We start from the raw sequence: 27,971 nt of genomic DNA, 5'->3' as shown, positions 1-27,971 counted from the left end.
AGAAAAGAACTGTTGTAGGTTTAACAATTATGAATTTAAAATCAACAACCTAGATGTATTTGGGACGCTGTTTAAACACACTATTATGGAGTGCCTGGCGAGGATTAAGTAAGCAGCCAATAGTGAACAAAGAATTACAAAGTAAGCATTATCAAAACAATTCAAAGAGAACTATTTCCTATATAGTTTCTAGATTGTTACTCTAAATCCTAAAGAAATTGCTATGAAATAGCAATGTTTCATGTAAGTTTCTGACATTAAAAAAAACAACAGCCAATGGTATCCCATGCTTAATGTTTTTAATAGGATTAAGTAAAACTTGTTTTAAATGAATTGCAAATCAAGAATCACACAGAAAACAATCACAGGTTATTTGCGTTTCTACTTTGTAATCACACCTACAATGTCTTTAACAGTGTATGGCTATTTCTGACAATTTCAAAAGCCAATAGAAGCAGATAACACTTTTTTACTTGTCTTAATGTTGAATGTCTTGAATGGAATATAAACCTTTATGTATGGCAGTGTCTGATATCTCACAATGAAACACTGCCATTACTTAAATCATTACACAATAAAAAAGATGAGAAAAAAAAGTATATATATTTTATTATCAAAATTGCTCATGTCTCGATCAGTATATAACATGTTGTTTTGTTACCATTTTCCCATGAGAAGTTACATAGCTAACAAAAAATACAAGGCAATTTATTATTATTATTAATATTTCCAATTCAGAATGTCAAATGTCAATACGAGTGGTGTGTAGCGGAGTGAGGTACTGCCTGCTATCTGCGCCCACGTCTCTTCATGGCAGCGGTGCACTGGGGACAGTACCACTTGCCCTTGGGCGCCTGGCTCAGACCCACACACCCGTAGTGGAACCACTCTATCGGGCACTGGGCAAAAAAAACTATATTGAAATCAAGCAAGGGAAAAATACAGAGCAGTGGTATACAAAAATAAATCAACAGTTCAGCAAATTGAAATGTACTTGATCAGATAAGGCACTGACTGTAAAACACCCATAATACATAACCTGCTCAATGGTCACTAATAAACATATAATAACAAGCACAACCTTGGAAATTCAAATAAAAAGAACATTACTAAAAGAACCATAAACAACATATAAATTAACTTAAAGCCACAAAGGCATAATGTATGGTGTGTCCCCCTAGCAATAGGGAGGTAAAGGTTCAATCCCTCTCTGGAAGTGTTCTCACTATCATCTTTGAGGACAACAAGTTTTGGTTTTGCCAATCAAACAAATTCAATAAGTTCTAAATAAGCCTAAGGCTATCCATTTAAAAGCTCTATAAAGGTCACAAATCCAATTATTATTCATATCAACTGGTCTAATTTTTACCGGATTTCAGTTATTCTTGCATAAAAACTTCTAATAACACAGCTTAGGTACAACGTTGTCAAGAATTATGGAAGATAAACCTGTTTCATAATTGGAAGAAATGTTTACATTTTTGCAACTAACGTGATGTGTAGCCTCAGAGCGTTGACATATGCTAAAAATAGCCGAAAGAAAATTCAATTTTAATTCTATTTTAACAACTTTTTACCAGCAGAAAGTAACTTATTAGATCACTACAAACGTTTTAACCATTTAGAAGAGACCTACTTTTTGAGTGATACCAGAAAACGTTAAGTCATCATTATATTTTGGGTGACCTGAGTCACTTTCACTTTCTCTTTCGCGTGTAAACAGCGATGTAAATAAACTGATTGTTTGTAAACTCAATTGACTTGGAGGACACTTTATTTTGAGCTCAAAACAAGTTGTATTGCTCATTTTTTTGTTATTATGTCCAATAGCATAAAATATATATATTGTTTTTTAATAACCTTTAAAAATAAAATATGAAAAAAATATTCTTGGGTGCAATGGTTGGACGGTAGTTCAAAAATAAAATAATAAAAATAGATATTTGTGTTTTTGAACCGTTTCCAAAAAAAAATAATTTGGGGGGGGGGGGGATGGTGTGGGTGGGGGTATAGTGTGAGGGTGTGGTGGTCATTTGTGAGATGATCTTAAAAAAAAAAAATGAGGGGGGGGGGGGGATTCCGGTCATTCAAAGGTCAAAGTAAAATTCAACTTGCCAGGTACAGTAACCTCATGATAGCATGAAAGTATTTGAAGTTTGAAAGCAATAGCCTTGATACTTTAGAAGTAAAGTGGATCGAAACAAAAAATTTAACCATAGATTCAAAGTTACTAAGTAAAAAAAGGGCCATAATTCAGTAAAAATGACAACCAGAGTTATGCAACTTGTCCTTTTACTGTGCCCTTATGATAGTTTGCGAGTGTTCCAAGTATGAAAGCAATATCTATGATACTTTAGGGGTACAGTGGACCAAAACACAAAACTTAATCAAATTTTCAATTTTCTAAGTATATAGGGGCCCATAATTCTGTCCAAATACCAGTCAGAGTTACATCACTTTGCCTGCACAGTTCCCTTATGATAGTTAATAAGTGTTGCAAGTATGAAAGGGATTGAAAGCAATAGCTTTGATACTGTAGGAGTAAAGTGGACCTAAACACAAAACTTAGCCAAACTTTCAATTTTCTAAGTTTAAAAAGGGCACATAATTCTGTCAAAATGCCAGTCAGAGTTACATAACTTTGCCTGCACAGTCCCCTTATGATAGTTAGTAAGTGTTGCAAGTATGAAAGCAATAGCTTTGATACTTAAGGAATAAAATGGACCTAAACACAAAACATAACCAAAATTTTCAGTTTTCTAAATATAAAAAGGGCACATAATTCTGTCAAAATGCACGCCAGAGTTATCTAACTTTGCCTGCCCAGTCCCCTAATGATAGTAAGTAAGTGTACCAAGTTTGAATGCGATAGCATTGATACTTTCTGAGAAAAGTTGACCTAAACACAAAACTTAACCGGACGCCGACGCCGACGCCAAGGTGATGACAATAGCTCATAATTTTTTTTTTAATAGATGAGCTAAAAATCTGTAAATAATTACGTATCTTCACCTTTATAGAGCCTTAAACTGAGCTAAGCTTGATATGCAACAGCATAAAATAATAGCAAAACATGTAGTGTTGACAAGTAGATATGTTATGTAGGGCCCAAAATATGTTGTCTTTTTTATCGCTTCTCTAACTAGAAAAACACAAGATATATTGTGTGTATTGTTTTACAGAAAATTGTCTTGACCTATTGAAAGTTGAAATAATTGAATTTAAAAACAATGTTTATATTTTTAGTTTTTTATTTGTTTTTGTTTTTACAATCTATACGTCTCCCTTCTTACAGAAAAGCTTCTTTTACCATTCATGTTACCACATGCTTTCTTCTCTTTAAAATTGTACATGTATTTTATTTACTTACTATACAAAACTTAATTCAGAAGAGCGAAAACAAATATGAATGAGAACACTTTACTATGATTTGCAATAACCTGTATAATTGAAGCCAAGCAAGAAAACACTAATTCAAGAAATGACCATGTTTTATACAAAAAAAGGCCATCATGGCAATGAGTGCTCACATGAGTTCAAGATGAACCACTTGTTCAAGAGTTTTACTCATGACAAAGTTTTGTTCCCCACTTGACCCATATTTAGATAATCATTTTGACCCTGTTTTATGAAGATTGTGTCATTAATGTGGTTTGCCAAGTGGTTTTTGGGGTTTTCAAAGCTTTGACCTGTTGACCTTGTTTTTGGACATGCATGTCCTAGATTCAAATTGGCCTAAATAATGTAATGACAAACATTCCTTCCAGTATGGCATCTCGAATAGTTACATTTTATTTTTAGATTTGACCTGATAACCTAGTTTTTGGATGCTTATGACACTGATGTAAACTCTGCCATGATATTGTCAAGATCAACATACTGACCAAGTTTCTCCACAATTGAGTCATTAATGTGGCCCCTAGAGTGGTAACATGAAATTTAAAAGATCTGATCCGTTTAAAAAAAAATTATTTCTCTTGCTTGTTAAGTTTTTTTTGCTTTAAACTTTTTGCAAAGCTCTGGGCACTTTCAGGAGAGAATTTCTTATTACAATCCTCTAGCCAATTATTTAAGGTATAAGAACAATTGCTTGTATAGTACAGGACATTACAAACAATACAACAAATGAGTCCCTATTCACAGGAAATTACCATGCAATCAAACCGCAAAAGGGCAAACATACATCATCATTATAACATCTAACATGAAAATGATATCAGCTCAATAAATAATTAACTATTCCTTTGAAATTATCCTTTAATCAAACCGCCTCAACCACATACCTACATCATAATTATCATTAGCACCATTAAAAATTCCCTAATGACAAGAATTTTGCCTACAATCAAATCACATATATGCATACGTACATCATCATTATCACATCCGACCATTTCGCCATAAGACACCTGATTGCACAGGCAGTATCGGGGTTCATTGGGGTCGTCTTGCCAGTTTACTGTCTCCCCGTTCTCATCAACAATCTGCAGCTCGTTGGTCGGCTCTACTGCCGGCGTCGGTGTTGTGTCAACAGCTGTCAGCTGCTGGGACAGTGCCGACATCACAGTCTGTAATATCAGAGTGGATTGTAATATCAGAAAGTATGAGGTGGCAGACATGTTTGAATATTTTGCCACACAAATGTTATCAGGGCTCAGAATCAAAGATGACTAATACTTAAGGAACATTATAACTAAACAGCAATAGCCAAGCGCAATTACATAGGACTGTTTGGATCAATCGGAATTTAACAAAAGCTTTGAATATTTATATTTAATGGTGACATATTTAACGTTTCAATTATTCACTTAAGAAAAAGGCCAGTTGGTAACTCCACAAAAATAGGTGGCCAGAGCATCAATCTGGCAGGGAGACTCAAATATGCCCTCATTAATACAGGGGTATATAATCACAGGTAAATGCATACAGAATGTAAGAAATCTTAAATAATGTTTTTTTACTGTGCTTTAAATAAGCGGGTTTATTCGGGGTTGAATCTTTACAAGAATATCCCAACCTTGGTACATGTAACAAATATGCAGTATGCTGGTTAACAGTCTTGATATCTTGGATAGGAGAGCAAATTGGATCAATTATGCATGCACTGTCAGAGTAATTAGAGGGATATGAGAGCTTTAATTTGCAGGTCATGAACATGATAGTGAACGGTTCTTAAATTGTGGTATTTATACACGATACAGAGTATAATACTGTTATTAGCAAATTAAGTGCTATCTATTTTGTACTTGACAATGATGAAATGATGGCAATCAAGTGTTCCGAAAATGTTGTTTATGTTCAAATGGCAGCCAAGAAAGTCGTTGTTATGTTAGAGTTGTAAAAATGAGGAATTAAATATGAATTATTTTTTTTTTAAATCACTCAAACTGGCATAAAAGCATGCAATATGTGAGACCAGCATTTTCATAACACATGCAAATGGACCAATACAAATGTTACTGGCCACATAGAACATGCAAATGTGAACTGGAACTTTGATTAACTGGTTCAACAGTTACTTACAATCAGGGAACAAATAAAATGCTTTCTTCATCTTTATTAGCTACTTATAAATGCAAAAAATCAGACAATTCTGTTAATCAAATCACAGCTTTGCAGTACCAACATGTGTTATTCCTGGACAACAATAGACAAATGGGGACAACAAACAGACACACGAAATGAAGACCTGCATCTCATATGCAAAACAAAAGCTTGTCACAGTTGTGACAAATAAGTTCCAAACAGCTTGATGTAATATACATAAAGTTGAAACATTTGTAGCTTTTGGCGTAGCATTATAAAAGTCCTGTACACACAACTTCATATGTAGGGAAAACTTCTTCAGAATATTTTATGGACACACAGACTATCAGACATCCATAATTATTCCTATACACCTTCCTATACTTTGAATAAGTAGGTTGGTGGAGTTATACATTAATATCTAAAAAAAAATACAAATGAGTGTCATGTAAATTGAGAATCTGGCAGCAATTTCAGCATTTTGGGAACACAGAGGAAGCAATTTCAATTGGGAACCATCGCTTTTTTTTTAAATCAAATAATGACATTCCAGTTGTTTTTCTTTTTTTATTATACAGCTGAATAATAAACTTAGATTAATATTGCAATTTATTACTATTTTATTTTTTATCATTCAATTGAACATTTTTACGCAGTCATTTTGGTAAAATAAATACTTTTACAGATTAGAAATGGGGCCAAAATATTTGCTATGGGGGTTGCACTTAGGCCCAAAATTTGACCAAAAAGACCCACTGACAACTCACCACATTTTGTTTTGAATGCTGAGTCTGTTGTGCCTGTAGGAGTGCAGCTGCCTTGGAGGTCTGTCTGCAATATAACAAACAGTAGGTTGAATTGATATCCCCCGCCATATAAAGTTTGTTCATTGAAGTGTAAAAAACCTCGATGTATGGTATAATCCTAACAAAATAAGGCATATTTAATCAAACTTTTTAACATGTTGACCTCAGTGTGGGACCTTGTTCCTAGAGACATGAGTCTTACCTTGACATACTAGCAAATAAAGAAGACCAAATGTCAAAAATTAATTACAGAATCCATTAATACATACTGAAGTAGTGGTAAATTTGTGATCTTTAACTCAGTGTGTGACTTTGACCTTGCCCTAGTTTTGTGGATCTTTCATTTGTCACAGACCAAGATGATTGAGATCCTTCATATATTGTAGACTCTTTAAGACACCTTTAATGAAAACAAGAGATTGCCAAGCAATGTGGTCCCCTACCACTCAAACTCCACAATTGTCAGTATTTTTTGTATTTGTTTTTGTTGCCATAGCAACCAGAATTCTTGACGTAGGAACAAAATGAAATGACGTGCATAATCTCCATATTGCCATCTATACATCCTTCAAATTTTATGAAAAAATATGAAGAACTTTATAAGTTATCGCAGGATCCAGAAAAGTGTGACAGACAGACTGACAGACTGACTGACAGACAGAGTGCAAACCATAAGTCCCCTTCGGTTTCACCGATAGGGGACAATAAATAACATTTGGCCTCAGTAAGTTACCTTGACCAATTGGATCTGAGTCTTACCAGTGACACACAGCCAAATAAAAGGATAATACTTGAGGAAAATAATTACAGAATTCCTTCATGCAAATTAAAGATATTGCTAAATTATGAATATTTCATCAAATTTGCAATCATTGACCTCAATGTGTGACCTTGACCTTGCATCTAGTGTCATGGGTCCTTTATGTGACTCAACACAATGTATAACATAAACCACAATGCATCACTGTGTTTTTTCTTCAGCTTTAAAAGAATGGCAATTGGGCATTTTATTTGAGCACTTTGACTCATTCCATCTGCTTTCAGTGTAATTTTTTTGGGACTATTTGGCCTTTTGCAGGGGGAAGTTATTTTTTAGGTTTCCTACACATGATTTGAAGTTACGTTCTGATGGACACAGAGACGCAATTCTTAACGCCTTACACTTCAGCAGTGTGGTTTTGAAGACAACATACCCTTTTATCACCAAAACATTCGAGTACGCAAAATTTCGCGATTTCAGCATTGATTGTAGGGGATGTGATATTGAAAACACCATATGCCCCTTTCTAATTTATACACTCTTTACACATAAATAGATCAGAAAATCACAACTCTGCACTGAAATGGAAGATATCAGCTTTAAACCTCAAACCCCTGCAGAGACCAAGAGTACTTGAAAGGAGAAAAAATCCTAGACCTGAAATAAAAAGGGGAAATAAGCTGAATGGAGGGAAAATATTAAATCTGTTGAAAGGTAGAAAATTGTAAATCAATATGTGATTTTTTTTTATCAGATACAAAGACAAACAAAATCCTTCTTTTTTTTACTTTGTGAAAGGCAATAAAGAGTGTCAGAGAGTAGTAGTTAACATGCCCGTACTTCTTCTGCCTCTGAGAGCGTCCCTGGGCGCTGTCCTGGGCGGACACAGAGGGGGTGGAGGGCTGGGACGTGTACATGAAGTCCTGCTTGATGTAGTCCTTGCTACTGAGGTCCGTGCTGCTGGCGCCCTTCGTCATGGCGACGTAGCTCGCCTTCATGCTTGGTGTACGTCTGCCCTGAGACTGCATCTGAAAGTGGAGTTGGTTTTTACCTATTTATTTAAGCTTGATTGCATGGATAGCTTAAGGCTTATTGAAACACACTCTAGGCTTTTTACTGAATAAAACCATTGCTTGGTGTCTTTGGGGAAGATCTAAAGAACACTCCCAATCTGGGTATCAAACCCATGACCTACCGTTCACTAGGCGGACACAATATCTTTTACACCACCCTTACCATTTCTCCATAATTAATATCAAACCATCTATGTGATTCAAGGTTTCAAAAATGTGAATTCATAAAAAAAATTTAGATGTTCTTCAAACCATTTGGTGGACAGACCGTCAGACAGACCGACATGTGCAAAACAATATACCCCCTCTTCTTTGAAGGGGGGCATAATAACAACTAACCACTCCACAACTGTAAAATATTAATAACTTGTTGGTATAAAGGTTTTATAAAAGATTCATATCTTATCTTTACATAAAAATGTGGACTTCATAATTAAACTAACCCGTTAAAACTACTTTTCATAAACATTTCAAATAATAAACCTACTAAATGTATAGGAGTACACATGTATTTTATTTAATATGGTGTTGATTTCCCTATTTTATGCATAAAAGTGTTGGAAGCAGATATTTCTTTTTGTTTTCTTAAATGAATATTTTAAACTTGTAGCTACTGTGTATTTTAAGCCATGGCTCGCAGTTATGCTTGTATTTTTCAGAGTATCCTGTGACACTTACACATCAAATGATTTTGGCTACACACAACTAATAGTTAACCTACCACTTGCTGCGTCGCTGCTATAGCTTGAGAGGCAGCAGCCTGGATGGCTGCATTGCTACCTGTGCCTAGATGGGCTGAAACTGGTAACAAACAGGTTTCAAATCATAGGGATATCAACTAACAGTTATTCGTACATTGAAAATTTAGAAGAACAAGAGATGTGTTTGTCGGAAACACAATCAATGCCCCCTATTGCGCTCTTTAAAGCCATCTATTCAACCTTTGACCTTGAAGGATGACATTGACCTTTCACAACTCAAAAATGTGCAGCTCCATGAGATACGCATGCATTTTAAATATCTAGTTGCAATCTTCAATATTGCAAAATTTGACCTTTGACTTTGAAGGATGACCTTGACCTTTCACCACTCAAAATGTGCAGCTCCATGAGATACACATGCATGCCAAATATCAAGTTGCTCTCTTCAATATTTAAAAAGTTATAGCATATGTTTAAGTTTTCGGACGGACGAAATATTTGACATTTGACCTTGGAGAATGACCTTGATTTTCACCTTTCACCACTCAAAACGTTCAGCTCAAGGAGATACACATGCATGACAAATATCAAGTTGCTATCTTCAATATTTAAAAAGTTATGGCCAATGTTAAAGTTTTCGGACGGACGGAATATTTGACATTTGACCTTGAAGGATGACCTTGACCTTCACCTTTCACCACTCAAAATGTTTAGCTCCAGAAGATACACCATTAAAGTGTTCGGACGGTCATACAGACTGACATACTGACTGACGAGAGTTCAACTGCTATATGCCACCCTATCGGAGGCATAAAAATACACCTGTAATGTTAGGTTTATCGGAGACTGACAATTTTGTATAGTGAATTATGCATATTACATGACTTGTCACTTTATCTTTTGAATCAGCTAACTTACAGAGAAAAATACAAATTTAAGGATGGAAGTATGAAAAAGGGACAAAATTGTCACAAAACCAGGTTTTCAATTTGAAAAAAAAAGTCTGATAAAGGGAGACAATTCAAAATGTGCATTGTTACCCACTTGTGTGAAATTCAATCTATTTTTACACGTGGCAACCTTGATTTCAATTTGGAAAAAAAAATCTGATAAAGGGAGGCATTTCAAAATGTGCATTGTTACTGATTGTCCATAGTTACCCCCTTGATTCAAATTCAATCGATTTTTAGTTGTGGCGACCTTGACGTAATTTTGTTCGCGCGACACACCGTCCAATGCTGGTGAACAAATGTGCCAAATGATTTTGAAATCTCACAATGAATGATATAGTTATGGCCTGGACGAGCTCATTAATGGCCATTTTTCGACCTTTGAACTCAAAGTGTGACCTTGACCTTGGAGATATCGACGTAATTCTTTTGCGTGACACACCGTCTAATGATGGTGAACAAATGTGCCAAATGATTTTAAAATCTCACACTGAACAACAAAATTATGGCCCGGACAAGCTTGTTCCGCCCGCCCACACGCCGACGTTTGCTAATCTACTAACCAGTTTTTTCCTCCAGAAAACCTGCTTAAAAATCAGCATATCTAAATACTGACATTTTAAAAATATTTTATCTTGTAAGAAAATTTTCAAAACAAATGGAATCCAAATGAATTTTGTAACAAAGAACCTTTAGACCCAGCTATAAATAAAGAACTAGCATTAATTTTCGAATAATAATTAGAAATCTAATGAATCAGAAAATCTTACCACCAACTTTGTACGCCAGATTTGAGGTAGGGGTTACGGAATTAAACATGGCCAAATTTGGCGAACTGGAGGCTGACTGAGATTTTCGGACCGGTCCAAACGAGTCTCGAGCGATTTCATTGGCGAGTGAGGACAGGACTTTTTCTGTGGTGAGTCTCTTCTCTTGTTGTACAGGGGGAACGGACATAGGAAGTTTCCTTTCTGTAGGTGTGATATAGGTATCATTATTTTAGGAAAAAGATACCAAGAAGACAAATTGTCCCAACATTTCTGAAGAAGCGAAATAATAATAGTTATCATTAAGCAAGAGAAAAAGGAGACCAATTGTGGCACTTAAAAATGTAGAAAGCCATTTGATATTAACAATGTACCTGTCTAGAAAAAATAGATACTTGCAGCTTCATTTTGCTTTATCAGAATTTATATTTTGATTATGACAGTATACAATTATGTGGCATTGCAGAAAAGCTGAATTCATTTGTCAATTAATGCACACATTTATCACAACAATCAATTAAATATTATCATTTTGTCTGTTTGAAAACACTGCAGATTTAAATTGAGTTAAAACTTCTGCTCACTTAATTAAAAATGAGAAACAATTGGATGTAGTAGAGATCAGTTATGTCTTGGATGCAGTAATAAGTTCATCCATTCAACATTTCTGCATACATGTAAAATACAGTTTGTAAAATAACGTGTAAACTCTGAGCACCAATTGAAAGCACTCTCTTAATAATTTTCTGCTCTACTAAGGTACACTGTTTACTTTTAACTTTGAAAAATGATCACAAATTCGGATCGAAAAGGATACCCTTTTCTGGTACCAACTTTATGTAGAGTGAAATTGCTGGGTGTCAAACACAGACTGTCACATGGACAGTGGTTAGACTTAATGCCCCTTCATCATTCTTTAAATTTGCCTATGCATAAAAGCATAGCATGTCAGCTACATGTATATGCCAATAACTGTCACAATGTCAACCTTAATTTTGCAGGGGCATAAAAACACAGCATGTCCACCACGTTTATAAGCCACTTACTTTCTACCCTGTGATTCTGGGCAGGTGGCTTGTCCATTTCTAGTGATCCTGGAGTAAAGGATGAAATATTTAGTTACCATGGAAGCATTTAAACATAATCTCATCTGTCAAGAACTCAATAAATTCCACAAAGCAAGATCATTTCTTTCAAACATCAACACTTCACGACTGTCTCCATCATTATGAGAATCAGAGCAATCAAAACACTTCCTGTCCTTTAGTCTAGTTGATTTTAAACCTAAGAATGGAAGGGAGGCCCTTTTTTATTTACATATGTATATGTCCTACAAAATATATGGCAACACTTCCATTTTTATGCCCCACTTTTTTGTGTCCATCATTAATTTCTCAAATTCCTCGTAAATACAGTAACAGTAGGGCTGTAACAATACATTTGAATATTCGAATACTCGAAAACGGCTGTGGACGAATCGTATTTGTTATTCGCCACCTCCCGAACCGAATATTTGATGAATATAAACAACGTGATCTCAAGTTTGAAAGTTTAATCATCTTATCTTACCTTACAAATGAAGGTTCATACAATAAACCCCTATATTTTAATGTTCATCTCCGTATTCCGGTGTTTTTCATCATGTTTACCCAACCCACTATGTTACACAGTGAGATTATCAACAACAAGAGCTGTCCGAGGACAGCGCGCTTGACTATTCGAGTGCTTTACAGTATAACGTAAGCCATCATGGATAGGGGGGGGTATAATGTGGGTGTGTGATCATTTCATAGATGATCTTTCAAAAATAAAAATTGGGGGGGGGGGCGTGGGGGATGCTTTGGGTGGAGTGCATTGTGGTATGTCAGGTAAGTTTTGTTTTGTCAAACTTAAACATAGATTTATCAATAATATGCATATTCTAAGTAAAAATGGGGCCATAATTCTGTTAAAATGCTTGATACTCTGCTCTGTCTGCTCTTGTTTATAGGTTGGGGTCATGTTTGTAAACAAGTATGCAAAATATGAAAGCAATATGTCAAGGGACACAGGAAATATTTGGGGAAGAACGCAAACTTTAACATAGATTTATCAATAATATTCATATTCTAAGTATAAAAGGGGCAATAATTCTGTCAAAATGCTTGATACAGATGTCTGCTCTTGTTTATAGGTTAGGGTCATGATGGTAAACAAGTATACAAAATATGAAAGCAATTTGTCAAGGGACACAGGAAATATTTTGGGTAGTACGCAAACTTTAACATAGATTTATCAATAATACACATGTATGCATATTCTAAGTATAAAAGGGGCCATAATTCTGTCAAAATGCTTGATACAGTTGTCTGCTCTTGTTTATAGGTTGGGGTCATAATGGCAAACAAGTATGCATAATATGAAAGCAATATGTCAAGGGGCAATGAAAATAATTAGGGTTGTACGCAAACTAAGATTTGCACGCTCATGGAAACGCTAACTGCAACGCCAACGCCGGGGTGAGTAGGATAGCTCCACTATATATATTTCATATATAATTGTCGAGCTAAAAATGGCGGGCACCGGTTGAATATTTACAACATAGAATCTTTTGATGGTTGTTTAATGTTTATATAGGTAAATACAATTGATTTGATGTTCAAACATACACATAAAGGATTAGCAGATGGAATTTATTTTGTGTTTATCTGTACAATTTATTTTGTGTTTATCTGTACAACAATGATTGTGCAACTTATGAACAAACATGGAGCCTAGAAAAGGGAATGCTATCGATTTCGTTGACCCGCCTGCCAAATACACATCGTTTGTCAGGCGCTGTGTTCAAAGTTTAAGCAGTTCTAGTCAGTGTTTTGTTATATTTCATAATTTCAGTATGCAATGATACTCAATTAAGCAAATTGACAAATACTCATAGTTTCATACTATAAAATGCCATGTCAAGTTGTCAGTATTACTTTTGTTCATTCAAATTCATATTCGCGAATAAATATTCGTATTCGCCACCTAGTGTATACATTACAGCCCTAAATAACAGACAAAGCCAATATGTTTTAATTAGCTATTGGTGATTACATAGAGTAACATACAGTATTTTTTTGTATTAAAATCAATTCAGTATTACTAGGTATTAAAATCAATGTATTTTGAATAAGGAACACATCACATTGTATATAATTATGTTGCATTGATGCTTGAATAAAAGTGAATAGGACATGTATCTGTATTAATTACTACGATATGAAATTGTTACATGCACACTTTTACTGGAACTAAAACTTCCACGCAATCCTTCAACTGAGTTCTCTAAGTACAAAAGATGACAAAATCTTGCTTAAAGGCAGGTCAAAGTTACAGTTCAGTGAATGTCTGAGTGATTATAAAGATTCAGAACACATTTGCTACTTTTATTTCAATATCTGTAGAATATATAGACATGGAGTAGTCACATTTAAAACTTTAATCAGAACTTTCTGAGTACAAAAAAGAGGCTTAATTCTACCAAAAGGTAGGTCAAAGTTACAGACTTTGGTCACCCACTGACCAAGAAAACATGTGTGAAGTGTAAAATAAATACCTGTACTATATACAGTGACATTGAGAAGTTTCATGTTAACCTAAACAAAATTTCTGAGTACACACGGAGACATAATTCTGCTAAATTGCAGGTCTGTGTTATGAAACTTGGTCAGTGACCTCACACAATAAACCTTAAACACATCGGTGAAGTTTCAATTGAATGCCTGTAGTAGAAACTTTGATATGGAGATGTTTCGTGTTTTCTTTGACCAAATTCACATAATTCGGAAAAATTGCATTTCAGAATTCAGCATTATGGAACTCACACAATGAAAACACATGCGTGAAGTTTCAATTGAAAACCGGTAGTAGAAACAGTGATTTGGAGATGTTGCACATTTACTTTAACTAGAGCATGACGCAACTGCAACATTTGGGCAAGTACATGGAGCAGAGCTTTGCCTACATGATGAAAACTTAAAGTAAACAACCCACTTTTCTCCAGAACCTCTGTAATGCCAGCATTATCTGCCTCCAACTCCATTTTGAACTTAGACAACTCCTGGTCAAGTTTCCGCAGGTGTCTGTCTACCTGTAAATGTCAATAAGATATATAAGATTTAATAGGTGCATTCAAATTCAGCGCTTTTTTCCTTAAATAGAATAATGTATTATACTAAAAAAAAACTTTAAAATCATGCATTTGTCCCCTTAAACTGATTTTTCCATCTAAGAAAGTTTTCCCCCTCAAAAGACGCTATATTCCCCCATCCTATAATATAGAGGCTAAAGGCCCAGACATTAGAGTAGTTTGCTAACTGAATAATTACTGTTAAATGAACATTTAAATGGATTTGCTTTAAGAAATTATTTAAGCTTACATTTATTATAGTTTTCTTGTTTGTACAAGGTTTTCCGAACCATGTTGTTTATCATGTGCAAAAATGTTATTATCAATATAAATAAAGCTTATCATATTGAACTTCTGAATTTATTTCTTGTAATTTATGTAATTACTCATAATAAGGTCGAAATAACCAACATTTAAATAATAACAGTTTTTATTTCCTAAATGTTAGACTACATGTTTAGATGATCAGAAAAAATAAGTTAAATGTTGCATTCTATTTTACTTTGTATAATCTGTGTATATCTACAATGATGCATTAATCAATTCAGAAATATGCGTTGATCCTTTTTTTGTTTCTTTTATTTGCGGTCCCTATCACTCTTCACAACGCTCATTTTGTATCCAGAACTTCTTAAACATATTCCGCAGTTTGAAAGGACCAAAATGCTCTGGATGTAACACATAACAAAGCACTGGATTTTAATTTTAACTTCAATGTCTTCAAATATTTATCACCAAATGCTTCATTTTAATGTACTGGTATATAAACACTCAAAAAATTGTGATCTTATTTTGAAATAACATTTTTAAAAATGTTATAACTGACAATTGAACAAAAAATGGGATCAACTACGTTTGTTTTGGGATTTGGTCTGTTTTATGGGGTTTTTTTAAGAGCAGGAAAACCCCTGTAGACTTAGAAAATGTATTGTTAATATCATTGATGGGATCATAGCATCAACATTAAGTCAACTCCTTGAATTTCAAAACAAATCCAAATGCTTTATTTATGACATTAAGTACATGTATTAATATGGTTTTTCTACCATTCCTATCTCCTTGTAACTTACTAAATCATAAACGTGGTTTGCTAACTGTACTTTTTCATCTGCATCCTCTAATGTTTTGTAATAATCCTGAAAATGTACAACAGTGAGAATATTACATGTATACAAGCCAAACATCACAAGACTAGAAGTTCATATAGTAAAAAGGAAATTTTTTATATTGGAAAAATTATGTAATTCATCAGGAATTGAGCCATTTTCCATTTGGCATGCATCATCCTCTTATCCATAATTATACTCATACCAAGTTTCAATGCACTTCCAAGATATGGCTTCGGACACAAAAGTGCCGGACGGACGGAAAGACGGACAGACAGAAGGGAGGACAACGCGAAACAATATCCCTCCGCCTATGGCGGGGATAACTAAAAACAGCTTCAGTGGAAAGACATGGGGGGTCATACTTTTCCATTTGTTTGTCCCTTTTTCATTTCCATATGTTGTCGTAAACATTGACAATGTTATAGGTAAATAAGAAGCATTGCTTCATATAAACTTTAATTTTAAATTAAGAACCTATCTCATGGTATACATGTGAACATGACAAAACCCTTGATAAAACATATAAGTTATTAAATGGAAACAATTTTCAAAGATTAAAATACAATGATGAATGATTTCACGGATGAGGTTACCCTTCCTACTTACAGGCCCCATGCCATTTTTTGTTATCTGGCTAAATCTCTTTACAGAGAAATAACAAATTACACCATCTTCTGTTTTATTATATAAATGTATTGGTAGCTTTAATTATGTATCATGGGATTTTTTCACTAACCAGGGAAGTAAACATATTATAAGATGTTTATGAAATACAACCCCTGAGGCTGTACTGCTCACTTTTTTAATTTTTCCAAATTGTTCTTCTCGCCAGTCTGATTTAACATTGGGCTGGTTGCACTTCTTGAAAAATGAGGACACTCTCTCATCCAGGCCATCTAGTGCATCTGAAACCATGGCCATAGAGTGTATGAGCAGTAAATTTATCGCAAATTGCTAATTTAAAAAAAAAAAAAAATATTGTGTGTTTTTGCACAATTTTAAATTGCACGCCAATATTAGTATCAGTATATGGAGCACTATTGTACAATTTTAGAAATTATTTAGTTAATCGCTATGATGAGCCTTTATAAAATAACTTTAACATCAGTGTTATTTTACTTTGCACTTGGAGATCCATCTCTCTCATTTCTGTCAGCCGCTCCCTCATCTCCATTGGGAGATTTTCGATCACTTAAAATAAATAAGCAAATAAATAAAACATTATTATTAAAAAACACATGCATACTATTTTGGAAATAATTATATTTAAATAAGCTACCAAAGCACACCGACATATATACTGTAATTACTCTATGTTTTCGGACACTAACTTTTCGGACACCCCTTATTTTAGCAAAAATAATTATTTTTCATGACTCTCAATTCTCGGACACACGTGTTTTCATTCATAATTAATGTCTCTAAGTTTTTGGACAGTATATTTTACAGCGCTATTTTACCAAATTTCGGTCCTGTTTTCGATATCTAATGCCACTTCGATCATGGGGTTTTACAACCAGACATCATAAAACATGGCAGGTGCATGCCTGAGGGCAACGGACCATTCCATTTGCGTTATTGGGTAAATAATCGTGCAAACCGGTATTAAACAATGGTTTCGCCCGATAGCATAAGCGTTATAACAATTACCAGAGGTAGTGCCAATTAACAGTTCAATTACATGTATCTACCGCAATGGTACTACCCCTTCTCAGTAAAACAGGGTTCGCCAAAACTTGAAAAATCTGTCACTCATTCGCACTCAGACAGATTTTAAATTTTTGTCAGTCCGAATCAGTTTCTGTCAGTCCCACTGTCCGACTAAACTATAACAGCAAAACACAACAAAAGAGAGTACCTTTTTGATGTTTATTGGTTTTGATCACATTAAAATACAATAAAACATGTCCAAAGTCGATATAATTAAAAATACAATAAAACATGTCCAAAGTCGATATAATTAAACAATTATTATATTAATAATAAACCACATATAAACCAAAGGTATTCTTTTGAGACTTCTTTTTGTCAAACTGTTTTTTAGCCTGCACAGCTCTACAAATCCGTGTTCTTGAAAAGTTAGGGTGACATCAAATCAAGTTTGACTTAATTGCACACACCCATTCACACTACTTTGGATGACTTCAATTTCTGTTTATTAGCCGATTTCACAAGTTCTAAAACAACACCTACATGTAGTGTTAAAATATTTTTTCTTAGCTGAGGTGGTTGATTTCCAGGTTCAATTAAATGAATGTCTTTCACACCTATTTCTTGATAGAAAGGCCCATGATAATTACCACCATCCATTCTTGTTGTCTGAAATAACACAAAACATATTGCTACAAACTATCAACAACAAATCAAAACATAAATATCCATATGTCCGAATTTTAAAATATCCGAAATGTATAGTACACAGTTATTGAAATTCAGATTTAAATCTACAAGCAAGTCGGGCTAGTACTATGGGAATTTGAACAAGCCCGAGTCAGATTTAATAGCCCAAACATTTTGTTAAAAATGCAGATAAACATAACATAAAACATCCAAAGAAGCATTCATTTATTCAATCTTTAGAATACAATACAAATCTCTTATTAATTTCATCCTCATCCAAGTTAGCTTCCTCGTCATCTGAGCCAGCCTCTTTCGTATCCTGAAATAAGAAGAAATTAATTTTCACACACGGATTTCAATCAAATCACAATTATAAATATAAACATAAAGTTTAGGTAAACAAGAGCACCGCCTTGCGGGTGCAGACCGCTCATCTATTTTCTTTTTAAAGGTGAAGGGACTCTCATTTTCAATCACAAAGGAGGGAGGAGTGGAGTGAAGAGGGGTGTATAGTGTGGGGTTGTGGACATTTATTACATTATCTTCCAAAAAAGCGAAAAAAAAAAAAAAAAAAAAAAAAAAAATCGGGGGGGGGGGGGGGTATAGTGTGAGGGTGTGGTGATAATTTGTGAGATGATCTTAAAAAAAAAAAAAAAAAAAAAAAAAAAATCAAAAAAAAATTTGGGGGGGGGGGGGTGGGGGGGTGGGGTGGGGGGTATAGTGTGAGGGTGTGGTGGTCATTTGTGAGATGATCTTATAAAAAAAAAAAAAAAAAAAAAAAAATTAGGGGGGGGGGGGAGGGGGGGGAGGGGGGGGAGGGCACGGGGGATGGTTTGGGTGAAGTCTATTGTGGTATGTCAGGTAAGAGTAGTTTCATCAAAGTATCAATCAAATCTAATCATAAATAAAGAAGTTATGGCAATTTTAGCAAAATTTAATAATTTGACCTTGAGAGTCAAGGTCATTCAAAGGTCAAAGTAAAATTCAAGTTGCCAGGTACAGTAACCTCATGATAGCATGTAAGTATTTGAAGTTTGAAAGCAATAGCCTTGATACTTCGAGTGGATCGAAACACAAAATTTAACCATATATTAAAAGTTACTAAGTCAAAAAAGGGCCATAATTCCGTAACAATGACAACCAGAGTTATGCAACTTGTCCTTTTACTGTACCCTTATGATAGTTTGTGAGTGTTCCAAGTATGAAAGCAATATCTATGATACTTTAGGGGTAAAGTGACCAAAACATAAATCTTAACCAAATTTTCAATTTTCTAAGTATAAAGGGCCCATAATTCCGTCCAAATGCCAGTCAGAGTTACATAACTTTGCCTGCACCGTCCCCTTATGATAGTTCATAAATCTTGCAAGTATGAAAGCAATAGCTTTGATACTGTAGGAATAAAGTGGACCTAAACACAAAACTTAATCAAATTTTCAATTTTCTAAGTATAAAAAGGGCACATAATTCTGTCAAAATGCCAGTCAGAGTTACATTACTTTGCCTGCACAGTCCCCTTATGATAGTTAGTAAGTGTTGCAAGTATGAAAGCAATAGCTTTGATGCTTAAGGAATAAAATGGACCTAAACACAAAACTTAACCAAAATTGTCAATTTTCTAAGTATAAAAAGGGCACATAATTCTGTCAAAATGCATGCCAGAGTTATCTAACTTTGCCTGCCCAGTCCCCTCATGATAGTAAGTAAGTGTACCAAGTTTGAATGCAATAGCATTGATACTTACTGAGAAAAGTGGAACTAAACGCAAAACTTAACCAAAATTTGCAATTTTTTAAGTACAAAAAGGGCACATAATTCTGTCAAAATGCACGCCAGAGTTATCTAACTTTGCCTGCCTAGTCCCCTCATGATAGTAAGTAAGTGTACCAAGTTTGAATGCAATAGCATTGATACTTTCTGAGAAAAGTGGACCTAAACGCAAAACTTAACCGGACGCCGACGCCAACGCCAACGCCAACGCCAACGCCAACGCCAACGCCGACGCCAAGGTGATGACAATAGCTCATAATTTTTTTTCAAAAAATAGATGAGCTAAAAATTAGCAGAAATGTATCCCATATATCCATGTGAAAGAGAGAGCAAACCTGAACAACCAGAAAATATATATAAGCTATTAAGTACCAGGTTATTCTACAAAAAGCCAGTTGACAAATGCGTCAATCACAGTTACCTCAGATTCGCATTCATCAACGACGTACTTGAATGACAACTGTTCGGCCATTACTCTCTGTGTCCCGAACGCAACGCAAAACATTTATTTTACATAATAGTAATCCGAGAACTACAAAACCATGCGCTTTATGCGCAGTAATCCAATTATCGGCTGGTTGCCCAGCACGTGTGCGCAGTGTGTTAAAACATAAGCGGCTGTTGATTTAAGCGGCTCAAAACTTTGTTTACAAATATTGAAAATGAAAGTTGAACTCGTTTTCTGTTTAATGAATTGTACAAGCACCTCGGGCTTGTATTATTGGATTTTCTACAAGCCCTAAAGAAAAAATACTAGTTTTTTGCTGTCGGACTAGAGCGAATTTCGACGACTGAGTACATCGGGTGAAAAATCTATTTTTGATTTCAGAAATTGTTGGTGTGTAAATTAAAATATATCCTTCCCAGAACAATATAATAATGAAACTATTTAACAGAAATGCTCACAAATGCCTGTTGAAACAAGTTTTCATGCGGTTTTTGTTGTGAAGAAATTAAATGGAACAGTTGTACAATGGAACACACTTCCATCTTATGTAGTAAGCGCTGATACGATCCCTGGATTTATATCAGTGCTGTCTACATCAGTGTTCCTTCCTTAGATCACATGATTCTGCTTTTATCCTGTATTTAACTCAACTAATATTCTCACCACATGCACAGTTGTATATGTATATTTAACTTTTTTACGTCTTGAGGGCTTAAGGTGTTAGGTTTTGCACCTTTTTTTATCACTGTTGATAGGATCTTCCTTAGTGGATTGAGTAACTGGGGAAACCTATCAATCTATTCTTTTTAACCCCCCACGCATGGCCATAATGTATCAGTATTGAACATAGCCATTATTATAAAAGAAGAAGAATAAAATGGCGGACGCACTCGGTTGCTTTTTTTAACAAAGACCGTTGATTTTGAACTCGCATGTGATAGTCAATTCTAATCCAACTTTAAACATCAAAATGAAGGTAAGAAAAAAAGGATTTTGACAGAAGTTGAACAAAAAGCATTTACCTTCTATTAATCCAATAGCATATTATACACTTTGAGTGATCTTTTTGAAACCATTTTTCATCCAATTGTGTCGGTCAGTCGGACCAATTATCTTAAATCACTTGTCGGTCCTTAGAAAAATGTGCCAGTCAGGACCGGCGGACCGACGGTTTTGGCGAACCCTGGTAAAATAACTGTGACAAATACTAAATGCTTCAAAGTGTGATGCACCCTATTGCAAGTTTTACAAACAATGGAAGGTGTTAGACAACAACTTTCGGAAATGAACAAACAAAGAATTCATAGTTGTATTTTTTGCGTTAATAACAGGTTCATTTTAGCGAGTTTGAGTACATTGCATGCTCATCTTTGAACTTGGTCAAAGTACAACCCTGTAGTAACTTTCTGTCAAATAAATTAAGCATTTAAAATTATTTAATGTGCAGTGCAAACATATGAAAAACTGTAAATATACTCCATATGACATGGTATTTTACAAGCGCATACTATTACCGGTATTCGTTGATACAATTGACACTATTTCGGACACTTCAATTTTCAACTCTAAGTTTTCTGACACCTGTATTTTGTAAATATTTTTGGTATCTAAGTTTTCGGACACGAATTTTTTTTATTATTTTTAAGTGTCCGAAAACAAAGAGTAATTTCGGTAATTGAAATATACAAAAACACGTAATATACACTTCATATTGAATAAAAATTTGAAATACAAATTTATAGTTCAAGGTACGAAACTAGTTGCAATAATCCAACTCCCAGCTATTGACCCTCCAGGTCCTTGGAGTTGCAACTGGTTTCGCGATTTACCATAGCAAAATCACCGCCTGAAATCCGGGCGGTCATTTATTGGTAAAATTAGCAACATAAACTATTTTCTGGCATGAATTAACACAAATAGATCGTCAATATATCTATAATGAGCAAATTAAGATAACTTACATTATATGGTGTGCTCGCAGAAGAAATATTTTAAACAAAGTTTCAAACACGTCAATCGTAATTGTAAATGTCAACTTGTTAGCAAAAGGAACGCACGCGGTGTGTTTACAACAACATGTACCAATAAACGGTTTACCTATGCTTTTCTCCGAACATACAATTTATGTTTTTAAGAAAGGTTATTTTCAAATATTAAATATTTGTTTTAAATGGACAGAAATTTTATATATAATTTGTTTAAATTTTACTTAATACTTATGTTAATTGTATATGAATAGCGGTCAGATCTGCCGTAAGGGAATTATAATACAACATCTACAGCAGCAACATGAATTAGCTCTAAAGCATACAATTGCTTTTAGCCATATACAATATAGAAAATAACAGAAGTGTAATGCATGGATTATAAGAATTATGATTTTCCCAGGCGATTTTAGCCCAGCGGGCTAAAATGCGTGCACTTGAAATTCTCACAAGCGCTTGCTGTCTGCATTCGGCCAATGTTCAATCAAAACATGCACGCTCTTATCAGCGGTGTGTGCATAAGGGGCTTAGATAACATGTATGAACGATTTACGGGTCGTTCATGGGGATCAATTATGGTGTTTGTCCCCTAATAATGGCCGATAATGATCTATTTTTACCGGTACATGTGGAGTAAGAGCAATTAAAGATATGCTCAAATTGTTTGTTTGTTCTATTTTAATAGTTTAAACCTATTTATTGTAGCTCGATTGCATCGAAAGCCGTAGGCTTATATAAACGCTCTCGAGTCCGTTTCCTGGGACTAGAACCAGTACTTGGTGTCTTTTGGGGGAGATCGAAGGAACGCTCACAGTGGGGTTTTAACCCGTGACTTCCCGATATCCAGGCGGATACCATATCCACTACGCCACAGCGATCTTTTAAATATTATATTTTTTTACGATTATTGCAGAAAATAAAAAGTATAAAGAACTTGCTTCAAAAACAAACCGTAACTGATGTGTGTTGCGGTTGTGCGTAATTTAAGTTATAAATACAATTAATTGGAATCAAACGTCTTATTTGATTGCTCTCGACCATTTACAGTAACATTACTACCCAAAATCATAGAACATTTCATACAATTGTTTGTAAAATAAACTTAACCAATTAAAAAACAGTGTTCTTTATGGCAATTGCCGAAATTTCAACGCCAGATGTGGACTGGTAAAATAGATGTTTGCAGATACAAAATGCTCGTTTTCATTATTGTTTTGCATATCTATTCATACGACACATGGACACTAAATGGTGTTCGTGTGTCGTATGAATAGATATATTCGCGGGAATTAATTGTGGCCACAAATAAATAAACACGAGCATTTTTTATCTACAAAAATCTATGTAATCATGTCACATCAAGCGTTGACATTTTGGATATTGCTATAAGGAACACTGTTTGTTAAGGTGTTAACTTTATTTTACGAAAAACTTAACGAAATTTTCGTTGATTTTGAGCGTTATAGAGACTTTAAAATGTGTTCAAATTATTTTCTTAACGGCGACTATAGCTTAACAGTACCAATGTTTAATATATTCAGATCCAATAGATATATAGTTTCTTTCATATTAACGAAATTCGCTATATACCTGCAACACATTTTTCTTTAGTCTTTGAGCATGACAGAATACAATCTTATAAACGACCAGTAGTTGGAAGCAAGATTTTCCATGGGTCACAGAAAGTTTTTCAATATTTTTTTTTGCTTTCTGTTAATTTTGGTTGTTATTAAATATTATAATATATGACTTGAATGAAATGAACTGAGGACAAATACATACATATTAAAAGAAATGTTGTGATTTGGTAGCTCCAAAGTAGTGTGGATTTCAATTTATAACATTTAGAAAGTATATAAAGAATTCGACACCAACCGACTGCCGCAGTGCCCGACCAAATTCCTGGGGAAATGCCAGTATATATATATTATTCGCTTGTTATTCTTGTTTGTTTATCATAACATTTCAATCAGTGACAATAATCAAATGAAAAATCTCTCCAAAACACCAACACATCCGCATTTTGCACAGCAACTCGAACAACGCTGACAAAGATCACACTCACATACAGAACAGTTCTTTAAAACGCAACCTTCCCTAATGCATAACACACTTTCACCCATCTCTTTAATCAACAAAGTCTTTAATACAGACAGCCTTATGCACTCAACACTCTAAAACGTCTCTCTCAGTCAACTGTCTCCCACTAACGAACGACCATACGGATAGACAATGGCAAGGGACGGGTTCTAGATGCTTTTATTTTAATATGTATTTCAATATTTACACACATTATCAAAGCTTTACAATATGTACACTAGGAGACATACATCTATACACTGTTATTTTAATATTTATTTCATAATCACACACAGTATCCAGGGGGTTTTCAGCCTTGTCTGCGACTCCGGAAAATGGAGGCACTCCCAAAGCAAACGGACCCGATCCCAAACCGAAATTATAAAAAAAAATCCCAATTCCAAAAAAAAAAAAAAAAAAAAATTTTTTTTTTTTTTTTTTTTTTTTTTTAAGAATGAAGTGTCTTATAACTTGTGTGACTAACCAGTGTTTGTTTTGGTCAAAAATATCTGCTATTAGGTTTTGACTGTTCAGTTCTTATCTCAGAGTGTAACTGTAACTGAAAAACAAAACTGCAGTACTTGAATAAACGTTGAAGATGCCCAATATTGCATCTGTTTATATAAAGAAGACAAAATAACAAATAAAAACAAATTTATTTGTTAAACCACTGAATTATTTAAGCATTATAAATTCACAATTTTTTCCCAAATGAGCCGTTTCATCGCAGCAAAAATTCCCAAAATGGCCAATTTTGTCGATAAAAAAATTCCCAATTTGGTCAAACTCCTTTTCCCAAAATAGGCAGAAAAAACCCTGGTATCAAGCTTTACAATATGTACCGTATTTTACCATGCATAGCGCGCAGTTTTTTACCTTCAAACTTCAAAATAAAAATTCAGTGCGCGTAATACATTGACACAACGCTTTCCTGGTTGCTAAATTGCAAAAAATCCATTTCGTAATCTTTAATCTTCACAATTGCCGCCATTTTTGTTATTGCCAAAAAACTACACCCTATAATGCTATAGACTGAAGGGGCCGTTGTCGAAACAACAAATAGCGGGAAAGGTAAGGAATAAACGGGGTAGTAATAGTTTTGACAAAAATTAAAAGATGAAAAAAATGTCTTTGTTGGTGTTTTCACACTTCTTCATTGATTGTTCATTAAAAAAAATCGAGGTATATCGATCCCTGTGCGGCGCGGTATTGTTTGTTAAAGTTTTTGTTGTCATGAAGACTCGTTGATTTACAACGCAAAACGTCTTATTTGAACTGAGGCTAATTATTTCAATAATATTTCTCAACTTCGCTTTTGCTTTATTTTGATAATTTTATCCAAAGTTTAATGTTAGCATTTCCGAAAATTTGCACTCTATGTGAATTGACAGTTTGACGTCATCAAAGGAAAGCCACTTCCTGTCTGAAGCAATAAAGCGACAAGTTTCTCGCCGACAAAATTGGCTTCCTTTGTCTAGCAATCAACATGCCAAACCAAACTTGTGTTTGTTCCTCAATGGCAATCTTCCAATTAAATAATAGCACGTGCAAAGCTCCGCCTTCGAACCTTTTGCAGAGAACAGAGGTGGAGTTCAACGGTTAATTGAACAAGTGTTTTACGTAAGTTGAGTTCCGATTTGCCGAAATTACTAGGCCCTAAGCATTGAAACGACGAAAACATTTATCAATGATTTTCCGATCTCTGCATAAATATGCTACTGTGCGAGTATACTACGTAGGTTACAAACCAACAATAGAGATATAGACTTGTTTTATTTTCTTTCAATAGGGACAAACAAATAATATTTGTCAAATGGCTTTACGCCGATAACGCCAACTGTATGGAATTGAGCGTTCGGGTGTATTGTTTGTCTTACTATGAATACTTATCAACTAGACGCAGTGAAGGAGCGAAATACCGGGTCAAACTGGATTTATTGGGGAGCATCTCTTAATGGGGAAATATTTAAGTCGATGAAAAATAAAATGGGATCCACGGACGATTTGCGTAAAATTGGACATTGAGATGTTGCGGGTCTGCAGAAGAAGATGTCATACGATGTTGTGAGCGGCAGGTAATGAAAATGTTACACTGTTCAAATGTGAGGAATAGGTAATAGTGGTTCTAATTTAACGCGCAGGGGTCTTGAAAAAACATGCGCAGCGGCAATAAGGACATAACGGTGTTTTCGAGAGAATAATCTTAAAAATTGTCGAAAATATAGTGCTTTGCAACCCATGCTTCTGATCGTATAAACGCTCCCTACTTTAAAACAAAAAATTAAGCGCCCGAAAAACTCAGATTAAATGATAGCGCAATATAAGAATGGCGGCCATTTTCGGCCAAATTTTCAGGTTTTTGGTCTTGAATTCTTTTTTTTTCCCTATTTTGGCTTCAAAAAATCGCATGCGCGTTATACATGGTAGCGCGCTATACATGGTAAAATACGGTACATACGTAGACATACATCTATATACTTTTATGCTAATATTTATTTCATTCCGTTAATTAATTAAGTACTAAATTGTATAGCATGAAAAAATTAAATATTTATTAAGAATTCCATACTACAGCCTTATCTCTAGGCAACCCCTTTCAGTAATAGCTTTATCTACCCCTCGATAATCAGTACCCTCATCAGCTCTGAAATGGCCTATTGCCTTATCAAAGACATTCGCACATGTTAATCCCTTTGTCAATGCACTGCAGAGTACATAACAGGGCGGTAGACTTGCTAAGCATGTAAGAACACCCGACACTACATCCAGATTTTTTCCGGATTTACAGTTCAATTAGCATACAGCGCAATAACTGTTTATACAATGCCGTATCTAAAAGCACGGACTCTGCCACTTATCCGATCGCAGCGAGAATACAGTAATAAGAATGTGTCATAATTCAAACTACACTGTTATGCGGCGCAATACAATTTCAACTGCTACCACACGATATCGTCAGATACTACAGTTAAAACAATTTGTGCACAGTGTAACTTTTTTTTTTGCTTTGCTCAAATCGACAATTCACAACTTCCGCCATGAACGATTTGTTATCAAGTTTATGTTTTGAGTATTACTCAACAAAATACACGCAAATTGATGTCGATTGCAACAGGTATTGTGTTTGTAACAATGTATTAGGTTGATTTAACTCGATTTTATGTACATATGTGAGACATTATTTTTTTACATTGAATTTAATTTTAACAAGAAGAACTATGAGCTGTGCGTATGTACTCATAAAAGCTCAGAGCATTCAAGAAGAACTAGGTACGAAACATATTGGGTGCAAACGGTATTTCAAAACATGACTCATAAATATTCATTAACAAGGAATACGTACTTTCAAGGTAGTCCTCTAAGTATAACATCTTGTTTGTATGATATTTAATAGAATCTCGGCACAGTATTTATGATTTATAGTTGTTTTTCTGACAAGGTTTTCTTCCGAGGTTTAGACGTCGCGAATTTAAATTGCAAATTATACTAGCGGAAAGAATTGAAACA

At 34.6% G+C, this 27,971-nt stretch overlaps 1 protein-coding gene across 1 annotated transcript; it reads right to left on the bottom strand.

Moving 5' to 3' along the window:
* Window positions 1-592: 592 nt before the first annotated feature.
* Window positions 593-27,971, bottom strand: LOC127877130 (inhibitor of growth protein 3-like). The gene is made up of 12 exons (XM_052422778.1): window positions 27,808-27,971; window positions 16,962-17,033; window positions 16,641-16,747; window positions 15,804-15,869; window positions 14,598-14,694; window positions 11,630-11,677; window positions 10,587-10,787; window positions 8,887-8,966; window positions 7,923-8,120; window positions 6,294-6,353; window positions 4,371-4,568; window positions 593-899 (listed from the first exon to the last, which is right to left on the bottom strand). Exons 1-12 carry the CDS (start codon window positions 27,833-27,835, stop codon window positions 789-791), a joined length of 1,266 nt encoding a protein of 421 aa, XP_052278738.1. The 5' UTR covers window positions 27,836-27,971; the 3' UTR covers window positions 593-788.

The sequence above is a fragment of the Dreissena polymorpha genome, chromosome 1 (assembly GCF_020536995.1).
Source record: "Dreissena polymorpha isolate Duluth1 chromosome 1, UMN_Dpol_1.0, whole genome shotgun sequence".
NCBI lineage: Eukaryota > Metazoa > Mollusca > Bivalvia > Myida > Dreissenidae > Dreissena > Dreissena polymorpha.
This window is presented reverse-complemented; position numbering and strand designations above follow the sequence as displayed.